This window comes from Amblyomma maculatum, chromosome 4 (genome assembly GCF_055883805.1).
Source record: "Amblyomma maculatum isolate TAMU_Amacu chromosome 4, ASM5588380v1, whole genome shotgun sequence".
In the NCBI taxonomy this organism is placed as follows: Eukaryota; Metazoa; Arthropoda; class Arachnida; order Ixodida; family Ixodidae; genus Amblyomma; species Amblyomma maculatum.
In genome coordinates this window covers 116,501,705-116,527,356 of record NC_139347.1, presented here as the reverse complement: position 1 = coordinate 116,527,356, position 25,652 = coordinate 116,501,705, and the positions used below count along the sequence as shown (strand labels likewise).

Here is a 25,652-nt window from a genome sequence, read left to right as displayed (position 1 = left end):
TGTTGCCTGCTATCTCCTTCCTCCTTCTAGTGCACACCTTAAAGGGATAGAACACTGAAATTTAGGCCTCGAATTTATTTCGGCGCAATGGAAAGATTGATGTCTAAAATGTTTAATTCCATAATAATTTTGGTAAAAATGGCGTAGAAAAGTTGTACAGAGAATTTTTTAATTAGCGCATGCACCTGTTTTAATGTAGTCAGATGCTGGAAGTCATGAGCAGCGACCACGATGACAACTGGTGATCGACAAAAGAGACCCCTACCTAAAACAAAGAAATTTCACTCGCCAGGCAGTAATCAGACATTTTTTAGCATAGATTAATGTCCTTTTCAGTTTCACACTCAATGCTGTTACGGCACAATAACGCAGGCCTTGTCAACAAAAGTTTTAAGGGGCACTATCATTATTTCATTCACAGAATTCCTAACACTGTGGCACCATTTAGTGGCAAAACCTGAAAGCATGCCTCTCACGGTGCAAAAGGTGGGGTGGCTTTTTTTAAGGACGCACTGGACAGAGCGTAAAATATAAATAATGAGACAAGAACTCCTAGAAAAAAAAAAAAGTGTGCAGTTACGAAAATCAGCGAGATTTTGCAGGCATGTATCATGGGGTACTACACAAAGAGTAATAGGGTTTCTCTGCTAGATAGCGCCTCAGTTGTTTTTATGCGATTTTCAATGGCAAATCAAAATTTTAAGGCCTCTTTTCTTTGATATTATAGTGCTCGATCTGTACTACATGAGGCAAGATCTTTTCATCTCCACCATAATTTCATGACATATTTTGGCCAGTGTGTTGTCTCTGGAAAACATGGGTCAGCTGTGTTCCGGGCCAGCCTAAACCTACGACTGCTGTGCTCAGGCAGTAGACCACAGACATGACAAGCACCGAAAACCACAAAAAAGGGCTTTCTTAAACCCATCCCAGCAATGAAATGCAGGTGCACGGCCCTACTGGAAAAGAGCACGAAAACCTTGAGATGTTCACTCTCCTCCTGTCAGCAGTTTGCCTCAGGATGAAGTGAAAAGACTGGGATATATGAAGTGTTTCTATTATTTCTTTTCCCCTGGACAGAGTGGAATAGTCCACAGACTAGAGCGGTCAGAGAACCCTGACACAGTACTTACCTCTCCAGCAAAGAAGAGGCGGTCGGCGATGGGCTCGGCCAGGGTGGTGTACGCATCCCCTGTGCCCCCACACCGCACGTAGCTGTACACCATGCGTGCGTAGGGGCTGTCCCGCCAGTGGGTGACTGAGTAGCCCTTGGGCTCAGGAACATCCTGCATCATGCACACCATCCTCACACGCAATGCCAAGGTAGCAAGAGCAACAGTTGGCAGCAAGAGCGGAGCTTCTGCCCCAAGAGCCCCAAACACTGCACCAAATGATTTCCCCAGGCACTAATGAATGATTGCTCCCTTGCTTAAAGCCCACTCCAGTAGGGGGGGGGTTACATTGTTCCACAGCAAGTCAATCAATACGGCCTTGCCCTGCTGCGTATTGCCAAACCATATCCCGTACGTGCACTGGAGCACACGACATACACACACAGTAAACGGCGATTGTTGCTGAAAGATGTCTCTGAATGCAACCTAAAGGTAGCATGCACTCACTAAAGGCAGGAAATAAATACTGTGAAGGAACCATTGTCATACAGATTGCTACTGAAATATGTCAGTAAAAGCAACCTAAAGGTAACATACACTCACTGAAAGCAGGAAATAATTATGGTGAAGGCAAGTGTAAAAAAAAAACTGAAAAAAATTACAACACAGGAGTCAAACAGATGTTTCAGTGGCATCAGTGCAGAGGCGGATGATGTTAATCCATTCTGCCACAAAAGCGACGGGAATAGTGGCCTTTAAATGCGTTATTATTCGTTAAGACAATATATTCACAATTTGTCGCCAGGTAGCATTGCTCAGAGGAATCACGCGCCAGAGTGTCGTCTGCTCGAGTGCTCCTACGGGCTATGGTTTGGTAATAAGCTGCCCTGCCGTCTACCTTGGTTAGCTTCGTTGGTAGAGCAACTGCCACAGGCAGAGAGTAGTCCTGGGTTCAGTGATGTGGTTGGCCAAAGTCACTACACAGCAGCTCTTGCACAAGGCCGAAGTGCATTTTGGCACAAAAAAGCGAGCATATGGCACACATATGTGCCATATTTTAGGCATATAGAAATATTTTATTTCTTGGAACTTTTTCGAAAGCAATTTACAGTCAAACCTACTTATAACGATACTGAAGTGCCATGGAAATATCATTGTTATAGCCAGTAATTGTTATAACTTTGTAAGGCCGAAAAAACAAAGAAAACATTATGAACTACACATTTAATGGTGACAAGATAGCTTACACTCTTTTTTTTCGTAGCGGGAAAAATGAAATTTTGTAAGTGTTGTCTATATTTCACGGCCATCTGGCCGACATCTTCCCGCAGGGCATCCAACTACTGAACATAGTGCAGTGGAAGGTTCTTAGCAAAAGCAAAGTCCAGCAGGGAGTTGATCATTCTCAAAGCCTCCTGATGAAACGCACCAAGCACAGGTTCCGGTTTGCCGTCGTCGCTACAGTCACCGTCCTCCATGCCAATGACTGCTGCGACGATAGCCTCGTCTGTCAGCTCATCATCTGTCGCGACTGTATCGCCAGCATGTATAAATTCCTCACATCCCAACGAGTCGCCACCACTACTGCTCACTATGGACCAAAGTTCACTCCTCGCCGTGTCGGCAGGAGCTTCATGACCTTCCGCGTCACCGGCATCACCAGCGAAACCCACATTCCTAAAGCAGTTCACGATTGTAGAGAAGCTTATTCCTGCCCATACTTCAAAAATGAACTGCAGTACAATCAGGAGAGATGTATGGATGCGAGAGTTGGACTGTGAAAAAGGCTGACCGCCGAAGAATTGACGCGTTTGAATTGTGGTGCTGGCGAAGACTTAAGAGTTCCTTGGACTGCCAGAAGATCAAATCAGTCAATATTGTCGACCATAAACCCTGACTGCTCATTGGAGGGTCAAATTCTAAAGTTAAAGCTCAGCTACTTTGGTCATCTGATGAGAAGAGAGGAGTCGCTGGAGAAAGATTTGATGTTGGGAAAGGTTGAGGGTCGCCGGAGAAGGGGTAGGCAGCGAACGCGGTGGTTAGATGGCATTCTCGAGGCATTGCAGATGAAGCTATGTGATGTTAAGAAGATAGTGAGAGACCGGAAAGCGTGGCGTGACATGGTCCATAGGGTCACGAAGAGTCGGACACGACTGAACGCCTGAACTGAACTGACAATCAGGAGAGAGATATCCATGTCAGGTGCCGGTCAGCATTCTCAGACAGAAATGTCGAGGCTCAGCACAAGCCTGCTTAGAAAGTCCACGATACAGTGCCTTGATGCAAGCAATCACACCTGCATCCATGGGCTACAAGCCTGCAGTGGTGTTAGGTGGGAGGAAAAAAACCATGCGAGTGCTTCTGAGCTCTTTGGTGCGCAGTGCAATTGTCCAGCACTAATGCCACCTTTCTGCCTTCCCGCTGCATCCGCTGATCAAACACGACCAGCCACTCGTGGAAAAACTTGCGCGTCATCCATGCTTTCCAATTATAATGGTAGCAAACCGGGATCCTCACAACACCACGAAAAATAGCGGAGATTCTTGGATTTCCCAATGACGAAGGTGGGGCACTTGTCGCTGCCATCCATGCTGGTACACAAGAAAATGGTCACGCGCAATTTGCTTTGCTTGCCGCCTTTACCGGGATCGCCTTTGACAGCACGCGTCTTTGACAATAGCATCTGGAAAAACAGCCCAGTCTCATCACCACTGTACAAGTCCTGGACCGTGTATGCTTCTCGGATGCAGGGCAGTGTTTCTTCAAGCCATTTCTGTCTAGCGCTGGCATCGAGCGATCCTGGCTTGCCCACGACTGCCTTGTAGACGATTCCACGTCTCCCCTTGAACTGTTGAATCCAACCATCATAGGGCTGAAAATCTGTTTTGCGCAGGAGGTATGCGAAGTGCTTCGCCTCCTCCGCTAAAATCAGGCCACTAATCGGCAGATTCGCTACAAGGGCATTCAAGAACCACCGGTAGAGCGCCTGTTCTAAGTCTTTGTAGGCCTTGTGTCAAACCCTTTTCCAACTGTCGTCCATTTTATGGGCAGCACTGCAATCGCTTTCGTTCTCAATCTTGAGCGTGTTGCGGATGATTGTCAATACAGTCAGTTGCGTCAGGCCATATTTGCGCACTAAGTTGCCCACTTACGCTGTCCTTGTGCTCATGTACAATGTTCCGCTCAACTCCTAGCTGTATTGCTGTTCACTTCCTCTTTGCACCGGCTGTGTTGTGCTTTCCAAACGACGATCCTCCATTGTTATTCACGAAAAATCCAGTGCTAGTAAGGTCGTGCCAACAATGATGGCACACTAGGAGAACCACGCTAGAAAGACACGTGCACGAACACTGCTGCAGGCCTCTAAGAACATTGGATGGAGCTCAGAAGCCGTGAAAAATAACAGAACAAAGGAAAAAAAAACGCAGGGCAAGCATTGTGTGTCTATTGCTGCCACGCGGTCTCTTGCGGGTACCCACGAGTCAGAGGTGGAAAAAGCGTAGAGCGCCGAAAACGGAGGTAGTGTCAGTTGCGTAGGGCAAAGGTGCTAGGCGAGTGGGAACATGCTTGAAGGTGCAGGCACATCCTCGCTTGGAGACGGCACCAACGCGCACTCTCACCCAGACTGATTCCTCCTTTACCCCCCTTTCCCCCACTCCCTTGCGTCGAGCGAACCGCGGCGGAGGTAGAAGGTCTACTTGATTTGGCTGCACTTTCTGCACTAGTTCTGGCAGGATCCTAGGGGGTTCCAAGAGCCTGCAAATGTCTTGCAGCACTAGTTCAGCTAGTTCAGGTGCAGCGCGACACTAACACCGCTAAAACTGCGAGTTACTCACTGCACTTGGCAACTGGCCAGTTCAGAGATTTGGTGAACTCGTGCTGAACTAGGCTTGCATTTTTGTGAAAGAAATAGCAAGGTGCAGGGGTCGCAAGTTGCACTGAAAAAACTACCGTGAAGGTGCTGCACTCTACGAACTAGTGCAGCTAGTTCAGCCAAATTGAGTAGACACAGAAGCTGCCGCCGCAGTCGCACCGCGCTCTCTCTCAGCATGATCGCAAAACTTTTCACTGCTGCTATGACTTCGAATAATTCTGATTCACTGTAAAAACTTTCAAGGTGATTTCCCTTACAATCAATTCTTAATCTCGTTTTTGCTATGCACGGTTCTTTGGAGTCTTCACGCAAAAACTGCATATAACAAAAATCTGGATGTACTGAAAAATCGTGGACATTTTACAAGTTTGTTATAACCAGGTTTAACTGCATATGGAAAAAAAATTTACACACCACCGCATGCCATCTTTTACTGTTCCCAAGAACTTGTCCAAGAACTATACTGTAATTAGAAAGGAAATGGCATGTAAAAGAGAAAAAGAAGAGCGCGAACACAAAGACAAAGGACAAGATAACAGAAAGCCACAGTACAAGCGCCGACTCACAACTATGCCTAAGCCCTTTACTCCAAGGCCCAGAAAAAACAAACATGAAGAAAACGAAACAATCACGTGAAACAACCCCTGGGTTCACCTGCTGCACAAAAGGTCACTTAAAAAAGACACCTCTTTGCTTGAAAGAGCAAGAGAAGTCTTGCTGACACACTTATTGTCCGTTGAAATAAAATATGATTCCACTATCTCTCTCGTCATCTTCTCTTTGTGGCGATACAAAATCCTAACCTTGTCAAGCTTAGGAGTGCACTTCTTCTTCTTCTTATTTTGAATGGCAATGTGATACCAGAAACGCTTTATCCTTTCCACTTTCCAAGTTGTTCAGGTGTTCCTGTAGTCTATTATTAATACATCGTCCTGTTTGTCCTATATAACAGGCTCCGCAAGAGAGTGGAAGCCTGTACACAACACCTGTCTTGCATCAAACAAATGGGTTTCTATGTTTCACCCCACATTCTTGCTTCTTCACTTCTTTTTCCCTTTGAATAGCCGGGCAAATCCCCCTCATCTTGAGCGGGGCGGTCAATGCGACGTCAACACCATACCTCTTGCCTACATTTTTGAGGCCATGTGAAATTCTGTGTACATACGGTACCACCGCAACCTTCCAATAAGGACAATAAGTGTGTCAGCAAGACTTCACTTGCTCTTTCAAGCAAAGAGGTGTCTTTTTTAAGTGACTTTTTGTGCAGCAGGTGAACCCAGGGGTTGTTTCACGTGATTGTTTCGTTTTCTTCATGTTTGTTTTTTCTGGGCCTTGGAGTAAAGGGCTTAGGCATAGTTGTGAGTCGGCGCTCGTACTGTGGCTTTCTGTTATCTTGTCCTTTGTCTTCAAGTTCGCGCTGTTTAAATTAATAATGAATACGTACCAACTCGCCCAACAAAGTACCTTGGTAAGAAAAAGAAGAGTTACAGAAAAGTTTCAGCACAGTGTGATACACTTCAGTGGGAAGACATCTGCACAGTGACACATGTGCGCCCCTTGGGGGCCTTCTGCACAAGTGCAGGTAGCTCTCTACACATGCCATTCAACTGAGAACAGCAGAATGCACTATGCTAAAACTATATATTTACTATGTGAATCAGCAGTTAGAGTTGCATAATCTTAAAATAACTGGACAGAATTTGGCGGTGAAGATCGTCTGCACATGGAAGCTACCACATGCTTGTATTTTTTGTACCCACACAAAGGTATCTTCACGGTGTTTTTAAAGCATTTAGGTGCATCTTCTACATCAATGCGACTTCTGAGTGATTTGTTTTTCTTTTTCAAAAATACTGCCACTAGCAGGAAGGAGGGGCCAAAGTATAGGCCCTAAAATAAGGCATATATGTATAGCGAGGAAAGCAAAGGGTGCATTAGTTATACAACCGCTCACTGGAATATTGGTATTTAAGGTATTTTTTTTTTAAATATAATTTAACAGTGAGCAAAAAAAAAGGCAATCCTATGCCACCAGAAATGTCCCAACCAATCACCTCTGCGTGTCGCATAACGTGCTCTGCCAATATAAGTAGCTTCCCTACCCCAGTAAGAGATAGTACTAATTGGACAAACATCAATACAGTCAAAAAAAGCCAAATACAGTCGAAATCATGATAGTGAAACCTCGTTATAACGAACAGTAAAAAAATCGGAAAATAGTTCGCTCTATCCATAATTCGTAATATAAAATTTCGTAGAAAAAACACGCAAGAGCAGCGAAATTCAATCAGAGAAGGCACAGCAACTCGGAAGGTGCCTACTTGGGTCACGTCCATTTATTTACGCGCAAAGAACTGCGTTATTGCAGCCTGCTTTTTTGTTGATCGCGTTCCTTATCACGCCCTGTTCCACAGTTTGCAAACACTCAACCAGGGCAAACCCACTGCTCTCAATAGCACTGCAGTGGCGGCGCAGTAAATCCAATGCAGCAAGCGCTTCTTGTAAAGTCGGAATGTTCTCATCGTCTGCAGGGTTAGCCTGAGCTTCGTCTGCGGGATGCTCAGAAACTCCCAATGCCGTCGTGGCATCTGTGGCGCTGTCAGCGCCTGCAAGGTAGTCCTGAACGTTTGCTGCACCGCATAACACACATGTAGTGCAACGAAGCCTGCCTCCTGCTATTAATGCCTGGCGTCGCAAAGTTCGTAATATCCGTATTATGCTGAACCGCGTTCGCTATGGGAAGTTAAAAATACATGTGTTTGACAAAATCATTTCGGAAGAGTTCGATATATTCAATAATTCGTAATGTGCGTGTTCGTTATATCAAGGTTTGACTATAATAAACCTCAATGTAACGAAATTCACGATGTAGCGATTTTTATTTTTTTCTCAATCTCTGCCCCATTGAAAACCACGTATTTTATTTTCCCGCAATTCAACAAATTAGTTTTTATGCGCAACTTCGATTTAACGAAGTTCTCGCGCATGGCATGCATGTACAAGCAGCCACCTTGACAATCGGATGAGAACTAAAACTTCAGCCCTGACACACCGCACTTTACATCTGCTATTTTACGCTCCAATTTCGCCGGCATTTAAGAATCTGCGAGTGAAACAATGTATGGCAGGGTGCGTACCACCGCGCTATCTGTCATGTGCATAGAAAACCCGCAGTGCCGAAGTTTTAGGCGCTAACTGGAAATATATTTACTTGCATAATGAACAAACTTTTTTTTTTTTTTTCAAGAAAAATCAACGTGAGTTTGACAGTACGGTCGAATGCGCGGGAAAAGTTGACTGTTTTTTTACGAGTCATTCATTCCAGCCATCAATCATTAAAGAAAGTACGTGGTCAGCCGCGATCACGACGCCAGCTTTTAGCATTGTTCGCTTCACAAGGCGCTTGCTGCTGTCACACGTTCCAACGATTTCATGGTAGCGGACCCCACCCACCCCACCCCAATCACTGCGTGATAAAGCGAACCAAGCGAATGTACTGAAAACCAGACAAGCTGAGCAAGAGCAGGCCACCACAGTTTGTTCGCCCCCCCCTCATCTCACCACTATTAGAGCCAATACCAAGAGACATACTTGGCGCGCTGCCAAGAAATACTGTGGAGTGCAACGGTGCGAACGCAAAACAGAGGGACGTGTTAACACCTAGCGTTTATTTTTTTTTTTAAGTTCTAAATGGCAAAAATAGGAGGTGGGTTCTTATGCAAGTAAATATTGCACGCGTACATGAAGCCTGAGCAAAAGATTGCAGCACGAATTATGCGGGTTTGACTATACATGTAAATATCGAACTCACGGAATATCCTCTTGAAAATCCCAAGCAAAAGTATAGGAAACTTCAATTTCACCGTTCGTTCAACTCCGCATCACGCACTGGAAGGTGCACATTCCCCACAGCCGATCGCATTACCCTCGGCCTTTTGCCGCGTGACGCTTTCAAGTCACGTGCGGAATGAAAGAGAGCCATGAGCGAGACAGCCGTGGTGACGGCTGGTCTAGAGCAGCATCGTGCCCTTTCCCTAAAGGCGCGCGCATCTGTGGTGATCGTTTGCCGCACACCAGCACATGACGTTTGCAAGCCATGTGCATGAAAGAACGAGAGGGAACCGGTTTGGCAACGGCCAGTACGAAGCAGACGCAATCAATGCAGCCGTGGTGTTCGGGAGAGGGGAAACAATGCGATAAGAGCAAAGCGCGAGGGTTCACTCATTCTGTAGAGCTTTCTTTCTCTGCTCTTCCTCTCTCTTTCCCGGTCTTCGTTCGGAGCAGCACGCACTACGCACGCGCAGACAAGCCAGGCTCAGCCCGTGGCAGACAGAACGTCTGACGCTTTCTCCAGAGTGTTGTTAACCCTCTGTACGCGGCAGGTGACATGACGTCTTGTGTTGTCATGCTGAACAAGTGGCACAGCTTAAGCTATGGTGTCTGCGGACGTTAAGATGAGGCAGATTTTTTTTTTTCTTTTCGAGAATCATCATCCTTGTCGTCGCATTGAACGTGCGGCATACCGCAACCTATGGCAGCTGTAGACATTAAGTAGCAGCATGTTTTTTTGTGTGCTGAACTCGCAGCGTAGCGTAAGCTATGGCAGCTGCAGATGTGAAGAAGTGGCTTTTTTTTTTTTTCTTTTTTAGAGAGTTGTCCATCCTTGCATCTGTGAATCAGCGAAAGCACACGGTAAGCTGCGATCATGACACGGACTTTTAATATTGTCGGCTTCAAACGGCATTTGCAGCAATCACGCTTTGCAATTATTTTGTTACAGAGGACTCCGCCTGCCCCAGCACGGCGTGATAAATCAAACCAGGCTTGTGCAATCAACCCATCATGGGCACTCTGCCAAGTTCGCTCCCTGCCACCGCAGGAGCTAACATCAAAAGTATAGTTAAAAGATAAATATGCCGCGACGTTATCGCTACGCAGCATCTTGGCACACCACCGGCTAACGCTTATTATTATTTTTATTTTTTTTCAGATTCCTGGCGCCAAAAGTAGAGGGTGGGTTCATTATGCAAGTGGGTTGATTACACGACAAATACGGTATCATTTTTCACAATCGCATGCGGCGTCTCAAGCAGATATCTGTATATCGAACTATTTCGCGATCCCCTTCGAGTTTTATATATCCGGGTTCAACTATTTGGTTGGAGTTGCCCTCAGTGTCCCTTTAAGCTTTTGCAACGCACAGTCACTATTCTCTTATACTCTGGTGGTTCACTTGCAGAATTTTTCTTTCTGTCAAGTGTCACTGTATTTGACGTCCATTCCCGTAAACCGCCTTGCTGAAAGTGAGCACTTTTGGCCTTCGAACACTGTAACCACTGACCACAAACAGCAAACAAGAGCACGCAGCTATTCTAGAGGCAGAACTGCTTAGTGTGAGCATCACGCGCACCTTCAAAACCCACCACAGTGTACAGCACTGCATCAGGAACAATCGAGCGAGAAAAAGTGCTACAGTAAAAGCTTGTTAATTCGACTCCCGTTAATTTGGAAAATCGGATAATTCGACCTTCGTGCCTGGTCCCCAGAATTATGTATAGGAGTCTACAGGACGAAACTCTCGTTAAGTCGGACGGATATGACCGCACAACGGATAATTCGGACAACTTCGGGCAGCTACCGAGGCTCGAAAACGAAAATAAGACGAACGCGGCGCAATAGCGATACCCAAAAGCAGCATCGCCATGGACATCAATTAATCAACTTGGCTCGACTTGTGGCTGGATGGGCGCTTTTTCTTGTTTTTTCACGAGTCGACGTTACTGGCGGTGCCATTTTGTCGTTTTGCTGCTGTCGGTGCGCTACGCTGTTGTATTGAAGACTGCTCGCTTTAGTGCGGCTCATTGCTTCTCTGTTGTGCGCTGGTATCACCGCACTCGCCCCCGATGGCAACACCGGCGAAACGGCCGAAGAGCTACGAGGCCAAGGACTTGGCTACCAAAGTGGAAATTTTGCGGGCCCTTAAGAACGGGCTCTCCCGACAAGAAGCAATGAAAAAATATGACGTTAAAAGGAGTACTTTAAGCACATATGTAAAAAATGAAGAACAGATTCTTCAGGCGTTCGAAAGCGAGAAGTTCCAAGCGTCAAGAAAGCGTCTGAGAACAGCAGCTCATCCGGAGTTGGAAGAAGCCTTGCTTCAGTGGGTGGTCAACTCGCGTGATGAAAACCTCCCTTTGAGTGGACCCCTCATCATGGCGCAGGCCGAGAGGTCCGCACTGGTGATGCATATCGATGGATTCAAAGCGTCAGAAGGGTGGTGTGCGCGCTTTAGAGACAGACATAGTCTCGTTTTCAAGACTGTGTGCTGCGAAAGAGGTGCCGTCAGCAAAGATGTTGCCAACAACTAGAAGAACGCTCAGCTGCTGAAGCATATCGCAGCATATGATCCAAATGACATTTTTAATGCTGATGAAACAGCACTTTTCTTTAAGGCATTGCCTGACAAGACTGTGACAATGAAAGGAGATCCCTGCATCGGAGGAAAAAGGAGTAAAGAACGAGTCACCATTCTTTTAGCCGCAAACATGACAGGGACAGAGCGCTTGCCGCTTGTCATCATTGGAAAGGCACAAAAGCCACGGTGCTTTAAGAACGTGCCTGCTCTTCCGGTGGAGTACCGGGCTAATAAAAAGGCCTGGATGACATCGGAAATTTTTCGCGGCTGGATACAAAAGTTAGACCGACAGTTTTCCGCGAAGAACCGCAAGATGTTAATTGTCCTTGACAACTGTAGTGCACATAACAGTGCCACCGGACTGAACAACACTGAAGTTGTTTTTTTGCCGCCCAACACTACATCGACCCTCCAACCGATGGATCAAGGTATAATTCAGTATGTGAAGATTAAATACCGCAGACGCGTGCTGGAACGCATGCTACTGTGCAATGAAGTCGGTAAGCAGTATGACGAGGATCTTCTGAGTGCGGTCAACATTCTTGCCTACGTTTGGAAGAACACGCCTGCGCACGTCATCGCTAACTGTTTTCGACACAGTGGCTTCGTTTTGCCTGAGCCCTGCAATGACACAGTGGCAAAAGTGTCGCCAGACGACAATGCAGATGACTGCCCGGATTTCGGAGGTGTGCTGCCGGATGCGGTGACACTCTCCGATTACAACAGCATTGATGACGGCGTTGCTACAGCTGGCTCTCTCTAACTGAGGAAGAAATTGTCCGGGACGTACTGCACGGCGAAGATTCGGAGGAGGAAGAGGGGCTACGAGAGGAGCAGCCTCGGCCCCCTCGCACTGTGAAGGAAGCAGCAGAGGCCCTCGTTGTGTTAGAGGAATTTTGTTGGGGCACTGCAGATGGCATGCGCGCTGCTGAGCACCTGGAAGGACTGAGGAAAATAGTATCCGCGCGGGTTTCTACAGGAAAGCAGACAAGCATCCGTGATTACTTTAAGTAATAAAGGTATGTTGAGATAAAATTGTGCATGTTTTTTTTTTGTTCTCTCGATAATTCGGACATTCGGTTAATCCGGACATATATTACGGTCCCTAGAAGTCCGAATTAACGAGCTTTTACTGTATTAGCATTAGAGTCAACTCTCGTTACTATGAACACCACATTAACGAATTTTTCAAAATAACAAACTTTTTGAAAATCCCCATCCGATTTTCTATGCTTTCAATGTAAAAATATTTGAGGACTATGAATTTCAAAATAGCGCATATTTCAGAATAACGCAAATACAGTCGAACCCGGTTATATTGAACCCGGATATATCGAATTTTGGTTATATCGAACTCACGGAATATCCCCTTGAAAATCCCATGTAAAAGTATAGGAAAGCCGCGTCATATATCGAACTTAATTTCACCGTCGTTCGATATATCGAACTCCGCACCACGCATTGGAAAATGTGCCTTCCCCAAAGACGATCACATCACCCTTGGCCGTTTGCCGCGTGACGTTTTCAAGCCACACGCGGAAGGAATGAGAGGGGACAGTTGGCGATGGCTAGTCTGGACAGCGCCGCGCCCATTCCCCAAAGGCGCGCATCTGCAATTATCGTTTCCCGCGCGCCAACACATGACGTTTACAAGCCATGTGCGTGGGTGTGCCCATCCTTTCGCCGAGCGATCTCTCTCCTTCAGCACGCGCTACACATGCGCCAAGCCAACTCAGCCCGTTTTCAGACAGGTGTCGGATGTTTTCTGCAGCGTTTGTTGCGAACCCTCTGCGCGCGGCGGCTGACGTGGCTATGGCACCCGCGGACGTTAAAAAGTGGCAGCTCTCTCCTTGTTTTCTTTCTTCTTTTTTTTGCGAGTCATCCTTTGTTATCGTTGTGCTGCTCGGACGTTACGGAGCGGCAGGTTTTATTATTCTTTTTTTTTTTTGCGGGAGTCGTTTACCTTTGCATGTATGAATCAACGAAAGCACACGGTCAGCTGCTGCGATCATGAGGCGTGATAAATCGAACCAGGCTTGTGCAATCAAGCCTTCACGGGCACTCTGCCAAGTTCGCTCTCCGCCACCGCAGGAGCTATCAAAAGATAAACGCACCCCGACGTTATCGCTGCACAGCATCTTGGCACGCTGGCAATGAGCTGTGGATGAGACGACCGAAACGGAGTGACGCGCGCCATCGACATGCAAGCGAGAACGCTCGCGATTTCTGCCGCTGCAACACAGAAACCTTGTTTTGAGCTGCCACGGTGGCTCGAGGGGCGAGAGGGACGCAGTTCCAACAAGTTTGAAATTTTTCGCTCTGTCGCTGCCGATCGTCGCTGAGATCGCTCAATCACTTGCATGTGGGCAAGCTGGCCTTAACGCTTTTTTTTTTTTTTTTTTTTCAAATTTTCGGTGCAAAAGTGGAGGGTGGGTTCATTATGCGAGTGGGTTAATTATGCGACAAATACTGTATCGTTTTTTCGCATCGTAAGTGCCGTCACAAGCCGATTTCTGTATATCGAATTATGGATATACAGTCGAACCCGGATATATCGAACTCGAAGGGGATCGCAAAATAGTTCGATATATCGATAATTCGATATACAAAAATCGGCTTGTGACGGCACTTACGATGCGAATAAACGATACCGTATTTGTCGCGTAATCAACCCACTCGCATAATGAACCCACCCTCCTCTTTTGCACCCGAGAATTTGAAAAAAAAAAAAAATGCGTTAAGGCCAGCTCGCTCGCATGCAAGCGACTGAGCGATCTCAGCGACGAGCGGCAGCGACAGAGCGAAAATTTTCAAACTTGTTGGAACTGCGTCCCTCTCGCCGCTCGAGCCACCACGGCAGCTCAAAACAAGGTTTCTGTGTCGCCGCGGCGGCAGAAATCGCGAGCATTTTCGCTTGCATGTCGATGGCGCGCATCAGTCCGTTTCGGTCGTCTCATCCACAGCTCATTGGCAGCGTGCCAAGATGCTGCGCAGCGATAACGTCAGGACGCGTTTATCTTTTGATAGCTCCTGCGGTGGCGGGGAGCGAACTTGGCAGAGTGCCCGTGATGGCTTGATTGCACAAGCCTGGTTCGATTTATCACATTGCGCTTGGGGCGGGCGTTATGATCGCAGCAGCTGACCGCGTGCTTTCGCTGATTCATACATGCAAGGATAAACGTAAAAAAAAAAAAAAAAAAAAAAGGAAAAAACATCCCCGCAAAAAAAAAAAAAAAAAAACAAACCTGCCGCTTCTTAACATCCGCAGCCGCCATATCTTACGCTATGCCGCGCTTACCAGCACAACGATAAGAAAGAATGACTCTCGCAAAAAAAAAAGCTGCCGCTTTTTAACATCCGCAGGCGCCATGCACGCAGAGGGTTCGCAACACACACTGGAGAAAGCGTCCGACGTCTGCTGAAACCGGGCCGAGCTGGCTTGGGGCATGCGTTGCCGTTGCGCGTGCTGAAGGTGAGAGACAGCTCGGCAAAAGAATGGGCACACCCACGCACATGGCTTGCAAACGTCATCTGTTGGCGCCCGGGAAACGACAACTGCAGATGCGCGCGCCTTTGGGGAATGGGCGCGGCGCCGCAAAGACCAGCCGTCGCCTCTCATTCCTTCCGCGCGTGGCTTGAAAACGTCACGCGGCAAACGGCCAAGGGTGATGCGATCGTCTTTGGGGAAGGCACACTTTCCAAAGCGTGGTGCAGAGTTCGATATATTGAACGACTGGTGAAATTGAGTTCGATATATGACGCGGCTTTCCTATACTTTTACATGGGATTCTCAAGGGGATATTTCGTGAGTTCGATATAACCAAAATTCGATATATCCGGGTTCGATATAACCGGGTTCGACTGTATCAAATTATTTCGCGATCCCCTTCGAGTTCAATATATCCGGGTTCGACTGTAATTTATTTTCTCTTCTATAATCAGGGAACATTAGTATTACATATTCGCCTAAAATTAACAGCGCCGCGACTCTCGCACAGAACAGAAACCGCTATTTCTGTGTGTATGCAAGCAGGCTATAGCTATCAGCATCAGCATATGCCATGTCAACACCTAGCACCATCGCAAAGCTGTGGTTTTATATGCAGTAGTCAGCAGACCTAGCCACCTGCATTTGTTCTCTCTGTTACATGTCGTTCATTTGTCAGTCGTTTGTGGCATTAGCACGTGCAGGCAGAAATTTTTGTTGCGGATAACCCTTATTACCAATTTCTTGTGAGATCCAATGATGAATGCAGCTAGCGATGGCGCAATGAAGAAGCTAAAGCAGTTTTTGCAGAAGAAAACAGTAGCCATATTGCAAAGAAATCGACGCAGGGAAAAAGCAAATTGGCCTCTGCAGAGAGTTTGGCATTGCCCCATCGACGCCGCAATCATTTTGAAAGACCACGACAGGATTGTGAAACTTCACTGAACACTGAATATAAGATCGTATCGAACGCTGCAATTTATTTGGCATGAACAAAGTCTCCACTCTCATCGCTCGGTGAAACAACGTACACAATGAGGTGTTGCGCGAAGTGGAAGGTGAGGAGAGTTTTCAATCACTGGAGTGGGTGTCACGCGTCATAAAAAAATGATTTCTTCAAGTAAAGTAGATATGACGTTAGTGAAACATTTTCATTTGAACTTTTGCTTGTCTGCATACCGTATTTATTCGAATCTAAGCCGATAGTTTTTACTGAAATTCCGAATACGAAACTGAGGTGTCGGCTTAGATTCGAGGATGTGGCTGCACAATCGCCATCGCCATCACGGCATTGCGCAGGTGACTAGCGTTGGCCTGTGGGTAGGCCTACAGCAATTGCTAGCGTGTCCGTGGACTCTCCGTGCGGTTCTTTCGATTCGTGAACTTCGTTTCCCGACGCGATGGCGCTTACAAATAAGCGGTGTCATTATACCGCTGCTTTCAGGCGGAAAGTTGTGCTTGCGGTTGAAAGCTCGTCCAACCTTCAAGCACAGCAAGAGTACGGCGTGGACGAAACAAATATCCGCCGCTGGCAAAAACAACGGCACCAGTTGTTCAACTGCGCTGCAACCCGAATGGCATTTTCCGGACCCCGCAGATGCCGTCACCATGTGGTGGAAGAAGAAGTCGCCAAGTTTGTTAAGACACAGAGGGCCGGAGCACTTACTGTTACTACAGAAGTTATTCAGGCGAAGGCAAGGGAGGTCGCGAAAGCACGAGGCATCCCACGCACTACGTTCAAGGCAAGCAGAGGCTGGCTTCGAAGGTTTATGAAGCGGTTTGGTTTCAGCCTGCGGCGACGAACGTCAGTGTGCAAGAAGCTGCCCAGAGATTTTGAAGAGAAATTAATTTCTTTTCAACGGTCATAAAGAAGAGGCTTGAAAAGGGGTACGCACTTGGGCAAATTGGAAATGCCGACCAGACCCCAGTTTACTTCAATATGCCCATGGAGTACACAGTGGCCGAGAAGGGGTCAAAAGAAGTAAAAATGCGTACTGCGGGCTACGAGAAGGAACGTTCAACTGTAATGCTTTGCTGTACTGCCAATGGACGGAAGATGCCACCGTACATAATCTTCAAGCGGAAAACTCTTCCTGCAAAAGAAATGTTCCCGAAAAACGTCATCGTTCGTGTGCACGAAAACGGATGGATGACCGCGGCAATGGTCGAAGAATGGATTAGGCTCGTGTGGCAACATCGACCAGGGGCATTGTTGTGTCGGGACTCCCTCCTGGTCTTAGACTCGTACAGCGGACACTTGACGGACGGCTTGAAGGCTGCACTCTCACGAGGTGGGACAGATGTAGCTATAATACCTGGCGGCATGACCAGTCAGCTTCAGCCACTCGATGTTGTCATCAACGAACCCTTCAAATCTAGGGTGCGCAAGCACTACACTGATTGGCTGACAGAACAAGATCACGAGCTCACTCCGACAGGTCGCATTAAACGCGCATCACTAAGTCAAGTGGCCAAATGGGTTGCAGCAGTGTGGGAAGATATTTCCGCGGAGATGATCGTGCGGTCATTCTGTAAATGCTGCATTTCAAACGTCCTGGATGGTACCGAGGACAGCGCGCTGTGGGAGAAAGACAGTGATAAGGAAGCCTCCAGCGAGGAAGACGGCGACGAGTGATCAGTCGGCCTTCATTTGATTCTTCTTTCATTCATTTCATTTCATTTGATTCTTTCTAGTTCTGGGTGGTCTCTATCTGTCGACTTGCATTCGAGGTTTTTTTTCTTTTTTTGGGGGGGTTCGCGAGTTTTGGGGGGTCGGCTTGCAATCGCGGCCGGCTTAGATTCGAGCAAACACGGTATGTGCCTACTGCCAAGGTACGTCATTTTCATACCTAGGTTTGACCATTGGCTTATAACTGCAAGTTTGTCATTACAACGACATTTCAACATAACGAACAGTTTTATGCAGTCCCCTGCGATTCATAATATCAAGATTTGACTGCAATCACCTGCAAGTTTCATCAGCACCTAGCATAAAATTATGGTAAGGCATAGGCATGGGAGACTAGGCGGAAGGTTCTACTGTACCATGAACGAGTTCAAAAGCTTTACGGCCACAGCGTGGGAAAGAGAGAGAGGATTTTCACCCACCTGTTCAGAAAAGATTTTGCGCAGAACTTCCATGCACATGGCCACCACCTCTTCGTCAGTCTTGCCTTCGATCAGGTCGATGGCATCGCCACTCACGTAGGTCATCAGCACGTATGTCGGACTCTGCATAATTCATGACAGTGCTCACAGCAGCACGCGACAGCTTTTCAGCCAGCTCGTTGCGGTCATACTAGGTAGGTTCACACATTTAAACAAAAGGAAGGAAAGGGGAGGGGCCTGCAGAATTATCTGTGCCCCCGAGCGCAGTCTAAGCTCATTACAGCAAATGGCAAGAAAATCGCAGAACAGTTAAAAATGACCAAAATTAATAAAATAACGTCTCGCCAAAAGTGCAGGAATTAAGAGTGGCAAAATTTAGCCTCCACAGGGATCGAAGCTCAGGTACAACCGGCAAGAGAACAAGAAGGAACCTTTTCCAAATTTTAGGACGGTTTTGAAGGCGCTGATGGCAATTTCCAAAGCTGCAAGAAACAGCACCGAATGCCAGTCCGCCCTATAGCCCAATCAGAATTACAGGCCTCGCACTGTAGTAAATGCAGTAGAATCCCGGTGATACGAATTCATAAAATTTGCTGCCAAAATTGCATTGCATTCAATGGGCAAGAAATCGGATGTTCCGAACACTCTTTCTCTTCACGATGGGTGATACAAGCTTCAGTATCACGACCGCCGAGGCCTGCACACACGCACAGCAAGAAAAGCGTGCGCAGCACAGATCCCGCACACATGCAGCGGGAAAAACCAGCCTGGGAACACGCAGCAACAGCGAAAGAGCGCTTCTCCTCTCCCTCAGTTGACGGCGCCAATCTTTTCCCCCCCCTTTTATTGCACTGTTGCTCTCTGCCAACGAGCCAACCAGCTCGGCGGTGTTGTGCGCACGCTCTGTGGCCCTCTCCACATTTCTCCGCTGGCCCGCAGGCACTGCTCTTGCGCTTTCCGGAGTCTCTGCTGCAGCGGCCAGCATGTGTTTTGTTTTCTCGTTTGTTGAGGCTGACAACATTTGACAGTGCGTCATTTTGTGATAACCGATCTCAGCAACGTGAAAGGATACTACAGAAGCGAAAGGCGCTGGCCTTTAAGGACAAATTGGAAGTTTTAAATAAGGTGGACAAAGAGCCCAAGAAAAGGCGCACTGACATGGCCAAGGAACTAGGCCTGCCTCTATCAATGTTGTCAACCATCGTTGGTCAAAGCAACCAAATTATGCAAAATGTGCAGCGCTTCGCGATAAATTCAAAAGAAGCAAAAACTGCCCACCATGTGAAATTGGAAGAGGTTTTCCTAACGTGGTTCAGAGAGGTCACGGAGGCCGGCGTCAACATCGCCGGAGAAGTGCTTCTCGAGAAGGCCGGATATCACACTCACACTGGGAATTAATAACTTTCAGGCCTCCAGCGGGTGGATTCACTGGTTCAAGGTACGACGTAACTTTTCGTACAAGACCGTTTGTGGCAAAAGAAAAAAGGTTGACACCTCCACCGTGGGAGACTGGATGGTAACCATGCTGCCGTCTTACATAGCGGAATATGAGGAACGTGATGTTTTTATTGTAGACAAAGCAGGGCTGTTCTACTATCTCCAGCCCAAAAAAGTTTGTGCTTCAAAGGCGATGCCTGCCAGGGTGGACAGAAGCCAAACAGCGTGTTACAGTTTTGTTTTGTTGCAATGCCGACGAATCAGAAAAGATGCCACTGATTGTCATTAGCAAGTATCAAAAGCCCCGATGCTTTAAGGCAGCCGCTTAATTGCCCTGTGTCTACAAGGCGAACAAAAAGGCGTGGATGACATCTTCTCTGTTCATGGAATTCGTCACGCACCTTGACCGCAAAATTTCTTGCCAAAACAAAAAATTGTTTTGTTGCTAGACCAGTGTACCGCCTACCCAAAACAAATGACTCTACAGAGTGTTAAGGTGATGTTGCTGCCCTGAACCACTGGATGCTGCAATCATAAGAAATGTTAAGCACCATTTCAAAGCTTCGTTGGTGCACAGCCTACTCTCGAAGATTGAACGAAAGAACGCAAATCTCCGGATCAGTCTTCTGGACACTGCATTTTCTCGCAATGGCCTGAAATCATGTTACTCCTGCGACTGTCGTCAATTGTTTCGCGACGTGCGGCATTTTCAAATCTGCAGTGGCTACCACTTTGCAAGTGCTAGATCTGATTCCGATCGATGACTGGAACCAACTTGGCGTCAACCGTTGTGCCAACGATTTCGTCACCGCGGACAATGATCTCGTCACCGTAGTCTTCGCACAGTTGAAGACATCACGGAGGAAGCGTCATCACAGCTAGGCATTCCATGCAGTGACGAAGATGACGACGACCAAAGCAGTGATGACCCACCGCCGATGGCAGCAGAAATGATGCATGCCCTCGATATTCTGCGGCGCGCTGTGACCTCAGAGTCTGGGCGGGAGAACACGGCAGACCCATTTTTCAGTTTTCAAAGCTGTCTGATGTCAGATCTCACGAAAAAGGTACATAAGGATATATGCGACGTCTTTCAACGAAAATAAATGTTTTGTGCATGTTGGAAGGCTTGAAATTGAATTTTGCTCGTTTTTTGGCGATACGAAAATTTTTGCCTCCCTTTGATTTATGTATCACCGAGACTCTACTGTAGGGTAAATATAGTAAATTTATCATAATGCAAAGGTCCTTGTTAGATTTTTTCGAGGCCATTCGATAATTCGAACATCACGTTATTCGCTTCTTTTCCCAGTCCTGTCACATTAGAATTAACGAGCTTTCACTATAACAGCATTTCCTTTTCATAAAATTGTCAGTAGCAAGGCAATACAGTACAACCCACTTATAACGATATTAAGAAAACCTAAAATTCCACTCATTATAACCGGTAATCGTTATATCTGGCCTGGCAAAAAAAAAAGATAAGAAAAAAAAAAGCACACCCACGTATTTTCCCATGCATGTAGGTTTGCCTACTTACTAGCGATGAGTAAATCGGGTTGAACAACGCTAATCATCGCAAAGAGCCCTAAACAATTTTTACAGTATACATCAATAGACACAAAATAACTTCAGCGTATTAAAGAAGTCGGAAATTCGAGCTCGCCGGAGCAGCAGCTGAAGCTTGACAATCATTGTGAGCATCGTTTCCAGTAGCGTGTACGCTGGCGGCAATCCTTTTTGCATGCACGAAACCCATTAGCAACATGATGAACTGAAGGAGATCCCCAGGCTTGATGATCATTAAAATCGTAGAGTGCGAATGTCTGTATTTTTTCACGAGGCTTCCAACCTTCAAACCTTGCCAAAAATCCCCATGAATCTGCCGTTTCATCTCATGAGCTACCGCGCCATCGGCGCCATCCGTCAACGTGGTCGCCACCATCTTACACAAATGCAGAATCCGCAATGACGATGGCGATACGGCTGCAGCAGCACCCTTTGCGAGGCTGTGATTGTGATGATAGTGCTCATTTCCTCAGTTTTTGCCGCATATGTCAAGTTTTCACTTCATTTTCATCTTAGTATTTTATCTTTTATTGCATATTAAGTCAAATTTTCGGGGTAAGCATCTATTGAGCGGCGATAAAGCTATCGTTGTATCCGACGTACCATCGATAATCGATCGTTATATCTGGTTTATTTTTACATAAGGGCAATGAAAAAAATGATAAATCTCAAGAATTGGATCGTTATAAGTGATCAATTGCTATATCTGGTATCGTTATAAATGGACTGCACTGTACTTGTACACATGTGTCTTAGCTTGTGCTCATTTTTGTGCTGTGGTTAAGAGCATGGTTGAGTGACACGAACTGACTGTATAGATGTAATACTGCGACACCTCTTCGCTGCACAGCACACACTATTCAAATAGAACTACTGCTTTAAGGCTCGTCAGGCTACATGCTGATCCACATTCAGTACCACGTTAAAACCCAGCACCTTTTTTGGCTGTGTGCGAGGACTGAGGTCGAAGAACACGCTGAAAAGGCCACGCTTTTCTGGTGATGATGGCACGTGCCCAAAGAAGTCCGCACACGTCACCCGATCGGCCCAGAACGGTCGGGAGAACTTCAGCGCCACCTAGAGAGGGCAGAAAGGGACAAAAGCTCAAACTGGGCTCTGCACAGCCCCTAAATTCCTTGGAGTGCCTTTTGTTTTGCGCTCTTCCAAATACCCAAGTCCTCAACTTTTCCATTACCTGTTTAATTTCAGCACTGACCGTAAGTAAATGACTATAAAAAGACTGCTTCACTTTGTTGTAAAGCCAACCATTATTATTCTTGAATCTGCAGGCCTGTGCAAACAGTGGTTCTAAGCAAACAGTGATTTTCTTCTAATAGTGAATATTTCGACTACTTCTTACGCACAAAAGAATATAGATCAGCACAACAGGATTTTTCAAAACCACATATTTTTCTTAATACACAAGAACGTTACACAAATAAATAAGAAAGGAAAGAGTGCACTGAGGCTTAGTCACATTCACTGAAATTGTGTTGCAAAAATGAACACAAAAATTAGTAACCCAACATGAGGGGGTGCGGCATCCATTTATGTACCTCCAACTGCTGGTTTTAATCGCAGTTATGGCACTGCACGACTGTCACCCTTCAAGGGACACTAAAGACATCCAAAGATGCTATGAAAATCTAATAAACTACATTTGGTGACACTGTCGCCGCATATCCGGCAGCAAAAAATCAAATAATTGCTGAGATATTGCAACAAGAAGTTGAGGTTTTTTCTTGTTCCTGCCGTTCGAATTCAAACTGTTCCCTCCGACTACGTAATCAGAGTAGAGTGACGCACACTATGACGTAAGCGGAGACTCCGTGATTGCTAGCGAGCCGGTGCGGCCCGCTGCGTCGCATCCCTCAAGGGCCAACATGGCAACAACGTACTCGCAATGACGTCCACAGCCGAAATAAATAAAACGATAAAGAGAGTAATTTAGCGAGCAATGGGCCCATAAAGGAAGAAAAACAAAACCATAGAGCGCTTGTAATGCACAATACTTTACATGTTTCTTAAGCTTTTGCGCTCCTTCTTGCACTGTGTATAAACAAACCGAGCCCTCAGTCATCAAAACGCTTCCCGACATGTTTACATAAAGATAAGATTTAGTTACCAGCAAAATAGTGTCCTCGCTGCTGCGCTTGTCAGTTTTGAAGCTTCGTCGCACTTTTTTCCTTCAAGGTTTGTGCTACAGCTCTGTGTTCAGCGAAAATTACGTCCATGGTAGCAGAGCATGACCGAAGAGCCGGCGCCACTAAATTTGCCAGCGCTGTGAAATTCCACATGTTAAAATGGATCCAGTGCACAATATAGTGCGCATAGGCATCCAGAACATTAGTTGCAAGTCGTGAGAGCAGGCAGCATGCTCCGATGGTCAAGAAGTTGTAATTTTTAGACCGGCAGCAGAAACATTCTGCTGTAAATGGGGCCATGAGGTAAAGTGCGAAATATTTCCAGGGTTCCTGTGGCGCGGCGTAGCCGAGCGGTTAGCGCCGAACGTTATGGAGCAGGCAGTGGAGGGTTCGTATCTTACTGCTAGTAGCATTTTTTTTTTCTACAAATTGGTTTTTCTTTTACCTTTTGTAATGTATTTCTGGTGCTTCGTTATTTTTAGTTTTTACTTTTTACCCGAGGCCCTTTTTTTTTCAGCGGGCGACAAGCGCAATATATCGACGCTCTCCTTGGTATGAGCGGCAAGTATGCCCCTTTTGTTTACGATGCCTGCAAATAGCACGTTGAAGGTCTTGTTGCCGCAGTATGTGGGTCAGATGTGCCAGGATTTAGTGAACAATTGAACGATAATGTGTTTTTCCTTCGGTACTTAGCATATGTATGCTTTTCGTGGCGTACGTAGCTACAGTCGAGCGGTCCGGTCAGGGTTAACGGGAGCTTGCAGTCGAAGCGGCGACGGCGGCAATATGTTGGCGCAAGTGTGAACGAAGGAGCGTGTCGGCAGCAGCGGATTTCGCTTGCTCGCGCCTCCGAATGCTCAAATGGGAACGAGCCAGGCGCATCTGCTGCTCCAAGCTCGTAATTCAGGCGCTGCAGGTCCAAACAAACTATCCCACTACACACGAAATGACTGAGCCGAAACATAACCAAAACTGAATTGGGCGCCTGTGGCGCCTCCAAGTATATTTTTGTATTTGCCTTGCAACGCTTACGTTGTCTTTTCGCTGTCGTTTATGTATGATAAAAGCATGTTATTATATTCGAGACAAAACCTACTACCGCATTCAAACGGGCAACGTAATTCGCATTTGTCAGCCTCCGTGATCCTTAGCGCGTCACGTGATTTGTACAGTAAAAGCTCATTAATTCGAACTTCATGGGACCGGGAAAAATGTTCGAATTATCCGATGTTCGAATTATCGAATGGCCTCGAAAAAACTGACAAGAACCATTTGTATTACAGTAAATGTACCGTATTCAGTCGCGTAACAAACTCGCTCGCATAATGAACCCACCCAGCCCCGATTTGTGCCTACGAATCTAAAAAAAAATAAAAAAAATAAAGGCGTCAGTCCTTAGCGTGCCGTGCCGTCGTCACGGTCCACAACACATTTCTTGGCAATGAGCCAAGATGCTGCGCAGCGATAATGGCGTGTTTATCTTTTGACTTTAGCTCCAGCAGGGGGAGGGGGGTGGGGGAGGAAGCAAACTTGGCAAAGTGCCAGCGCTTGTCCGGTTGTGCAAGCCTCATTTCAGTATGTTCGCTTTATCATACTATGAGCGACTGGGGCAGGCGCCGCCTACTGCCACTCCAATAATGGGAACGCGTGATAGCAGCAAGCGGCTTTTGAAGCGAACGGTGCTAAAAGCAAGCGTCATGATCGCGGCTGACTTGCGTGCTTCCATTGACGACTGATGGTTGGAAGGATGGATGGCTATCACAAAAAAAAAAAAAAAAAGGTTTAACCCATAGTGCCCGTCCGAGATCATAGCCTTTCATGGGCGTTGGCTGGGACCGTGCCAACAGTACTTATCCCTATTTCTAAATTAACATGGTTGGAATTAACGAGTATTTAGTTGCGAGCTACGGAGGTTGCGCAGGAGAGAGAGCAGGCTGCCGCCGCCGCGGCCATGCAGTGATCTTGCCGAGGCCGCCGTCCCCTCCCTCCAACGCCACCGGTCGCCGCACCGGTCATGGCACCATTTAAGTTTTACCCACTCTTCCATGGTTTTACCTGGTTCCATCTTCTGTCCCCGTTTTGGACGTGCGCAGCCTCTAATTATACCTTCCAATCACGAAGGTGTTTCTTTACATTTTTTTTTTTTTTTTTTGCCGCGTGATGTGCGCCAAGCCGCCCAGACGCGGTGGCGCGTAGTTCGAATTATCCATAGCGGAACCGACTCACATTCGAATTAACGGGCTTTTTAATACACAGATCTCTATGGAGCTTAGCCGGATCAAGTAGTGTAGTTCGAATTATCCGAAAATTCGAATTATCAGGGTTTGAATAAACGAGCTTTCACTGTAGTTGCGAGTTTCAGCTGTGGCGGCGATACCTGTACTTCTGTTCTTCCTCTTAACTACCTTATAACAGCTCTGTTTTCAGTAAGAGTGGATTTTTTGTAATCAGGAATTGGCAATCTATCGATGCAAGCCCACGTCAGTTTTCTCTTTAGTGTCCCTTT

General features: G+C 46.7%; 1 protein-coding gene across 3 annotated transcripts in view; it reads right to left on the bottom strand.

Annotated features, from left to right (window-relative positions):
* The window catches only part of LOC146192208 (lysine-specific histone demethylase 2-like), a 139,764-nt gene that overhangs the window by 21,105 nt on the left and 93,007 nt on the right, over positions 1-25,652 (bottom strand). For all 3 annotated transcript variants that reach the window (XM_084602382.1, XM_084602380.1, XM_084602381.1), the window contains exons 15-17: positions 21,939-22,079; positions 17,997-18,119; positions 1,134-1,286 (exon numbers count right to left, since the gene is read on the bottom strand). In XM_084602382.1, the coding sequence (XP_084458508.1) occupies positions 1,134-1,286; positions 17,997-18,119; positions 21,939-22,079 (417 nt within the window). The remainder of the gene's footprint in view (positions 1-1,133; positions 1,287-17,996; positions 18,120-21,938; positions 22,080-25,652) is intronic.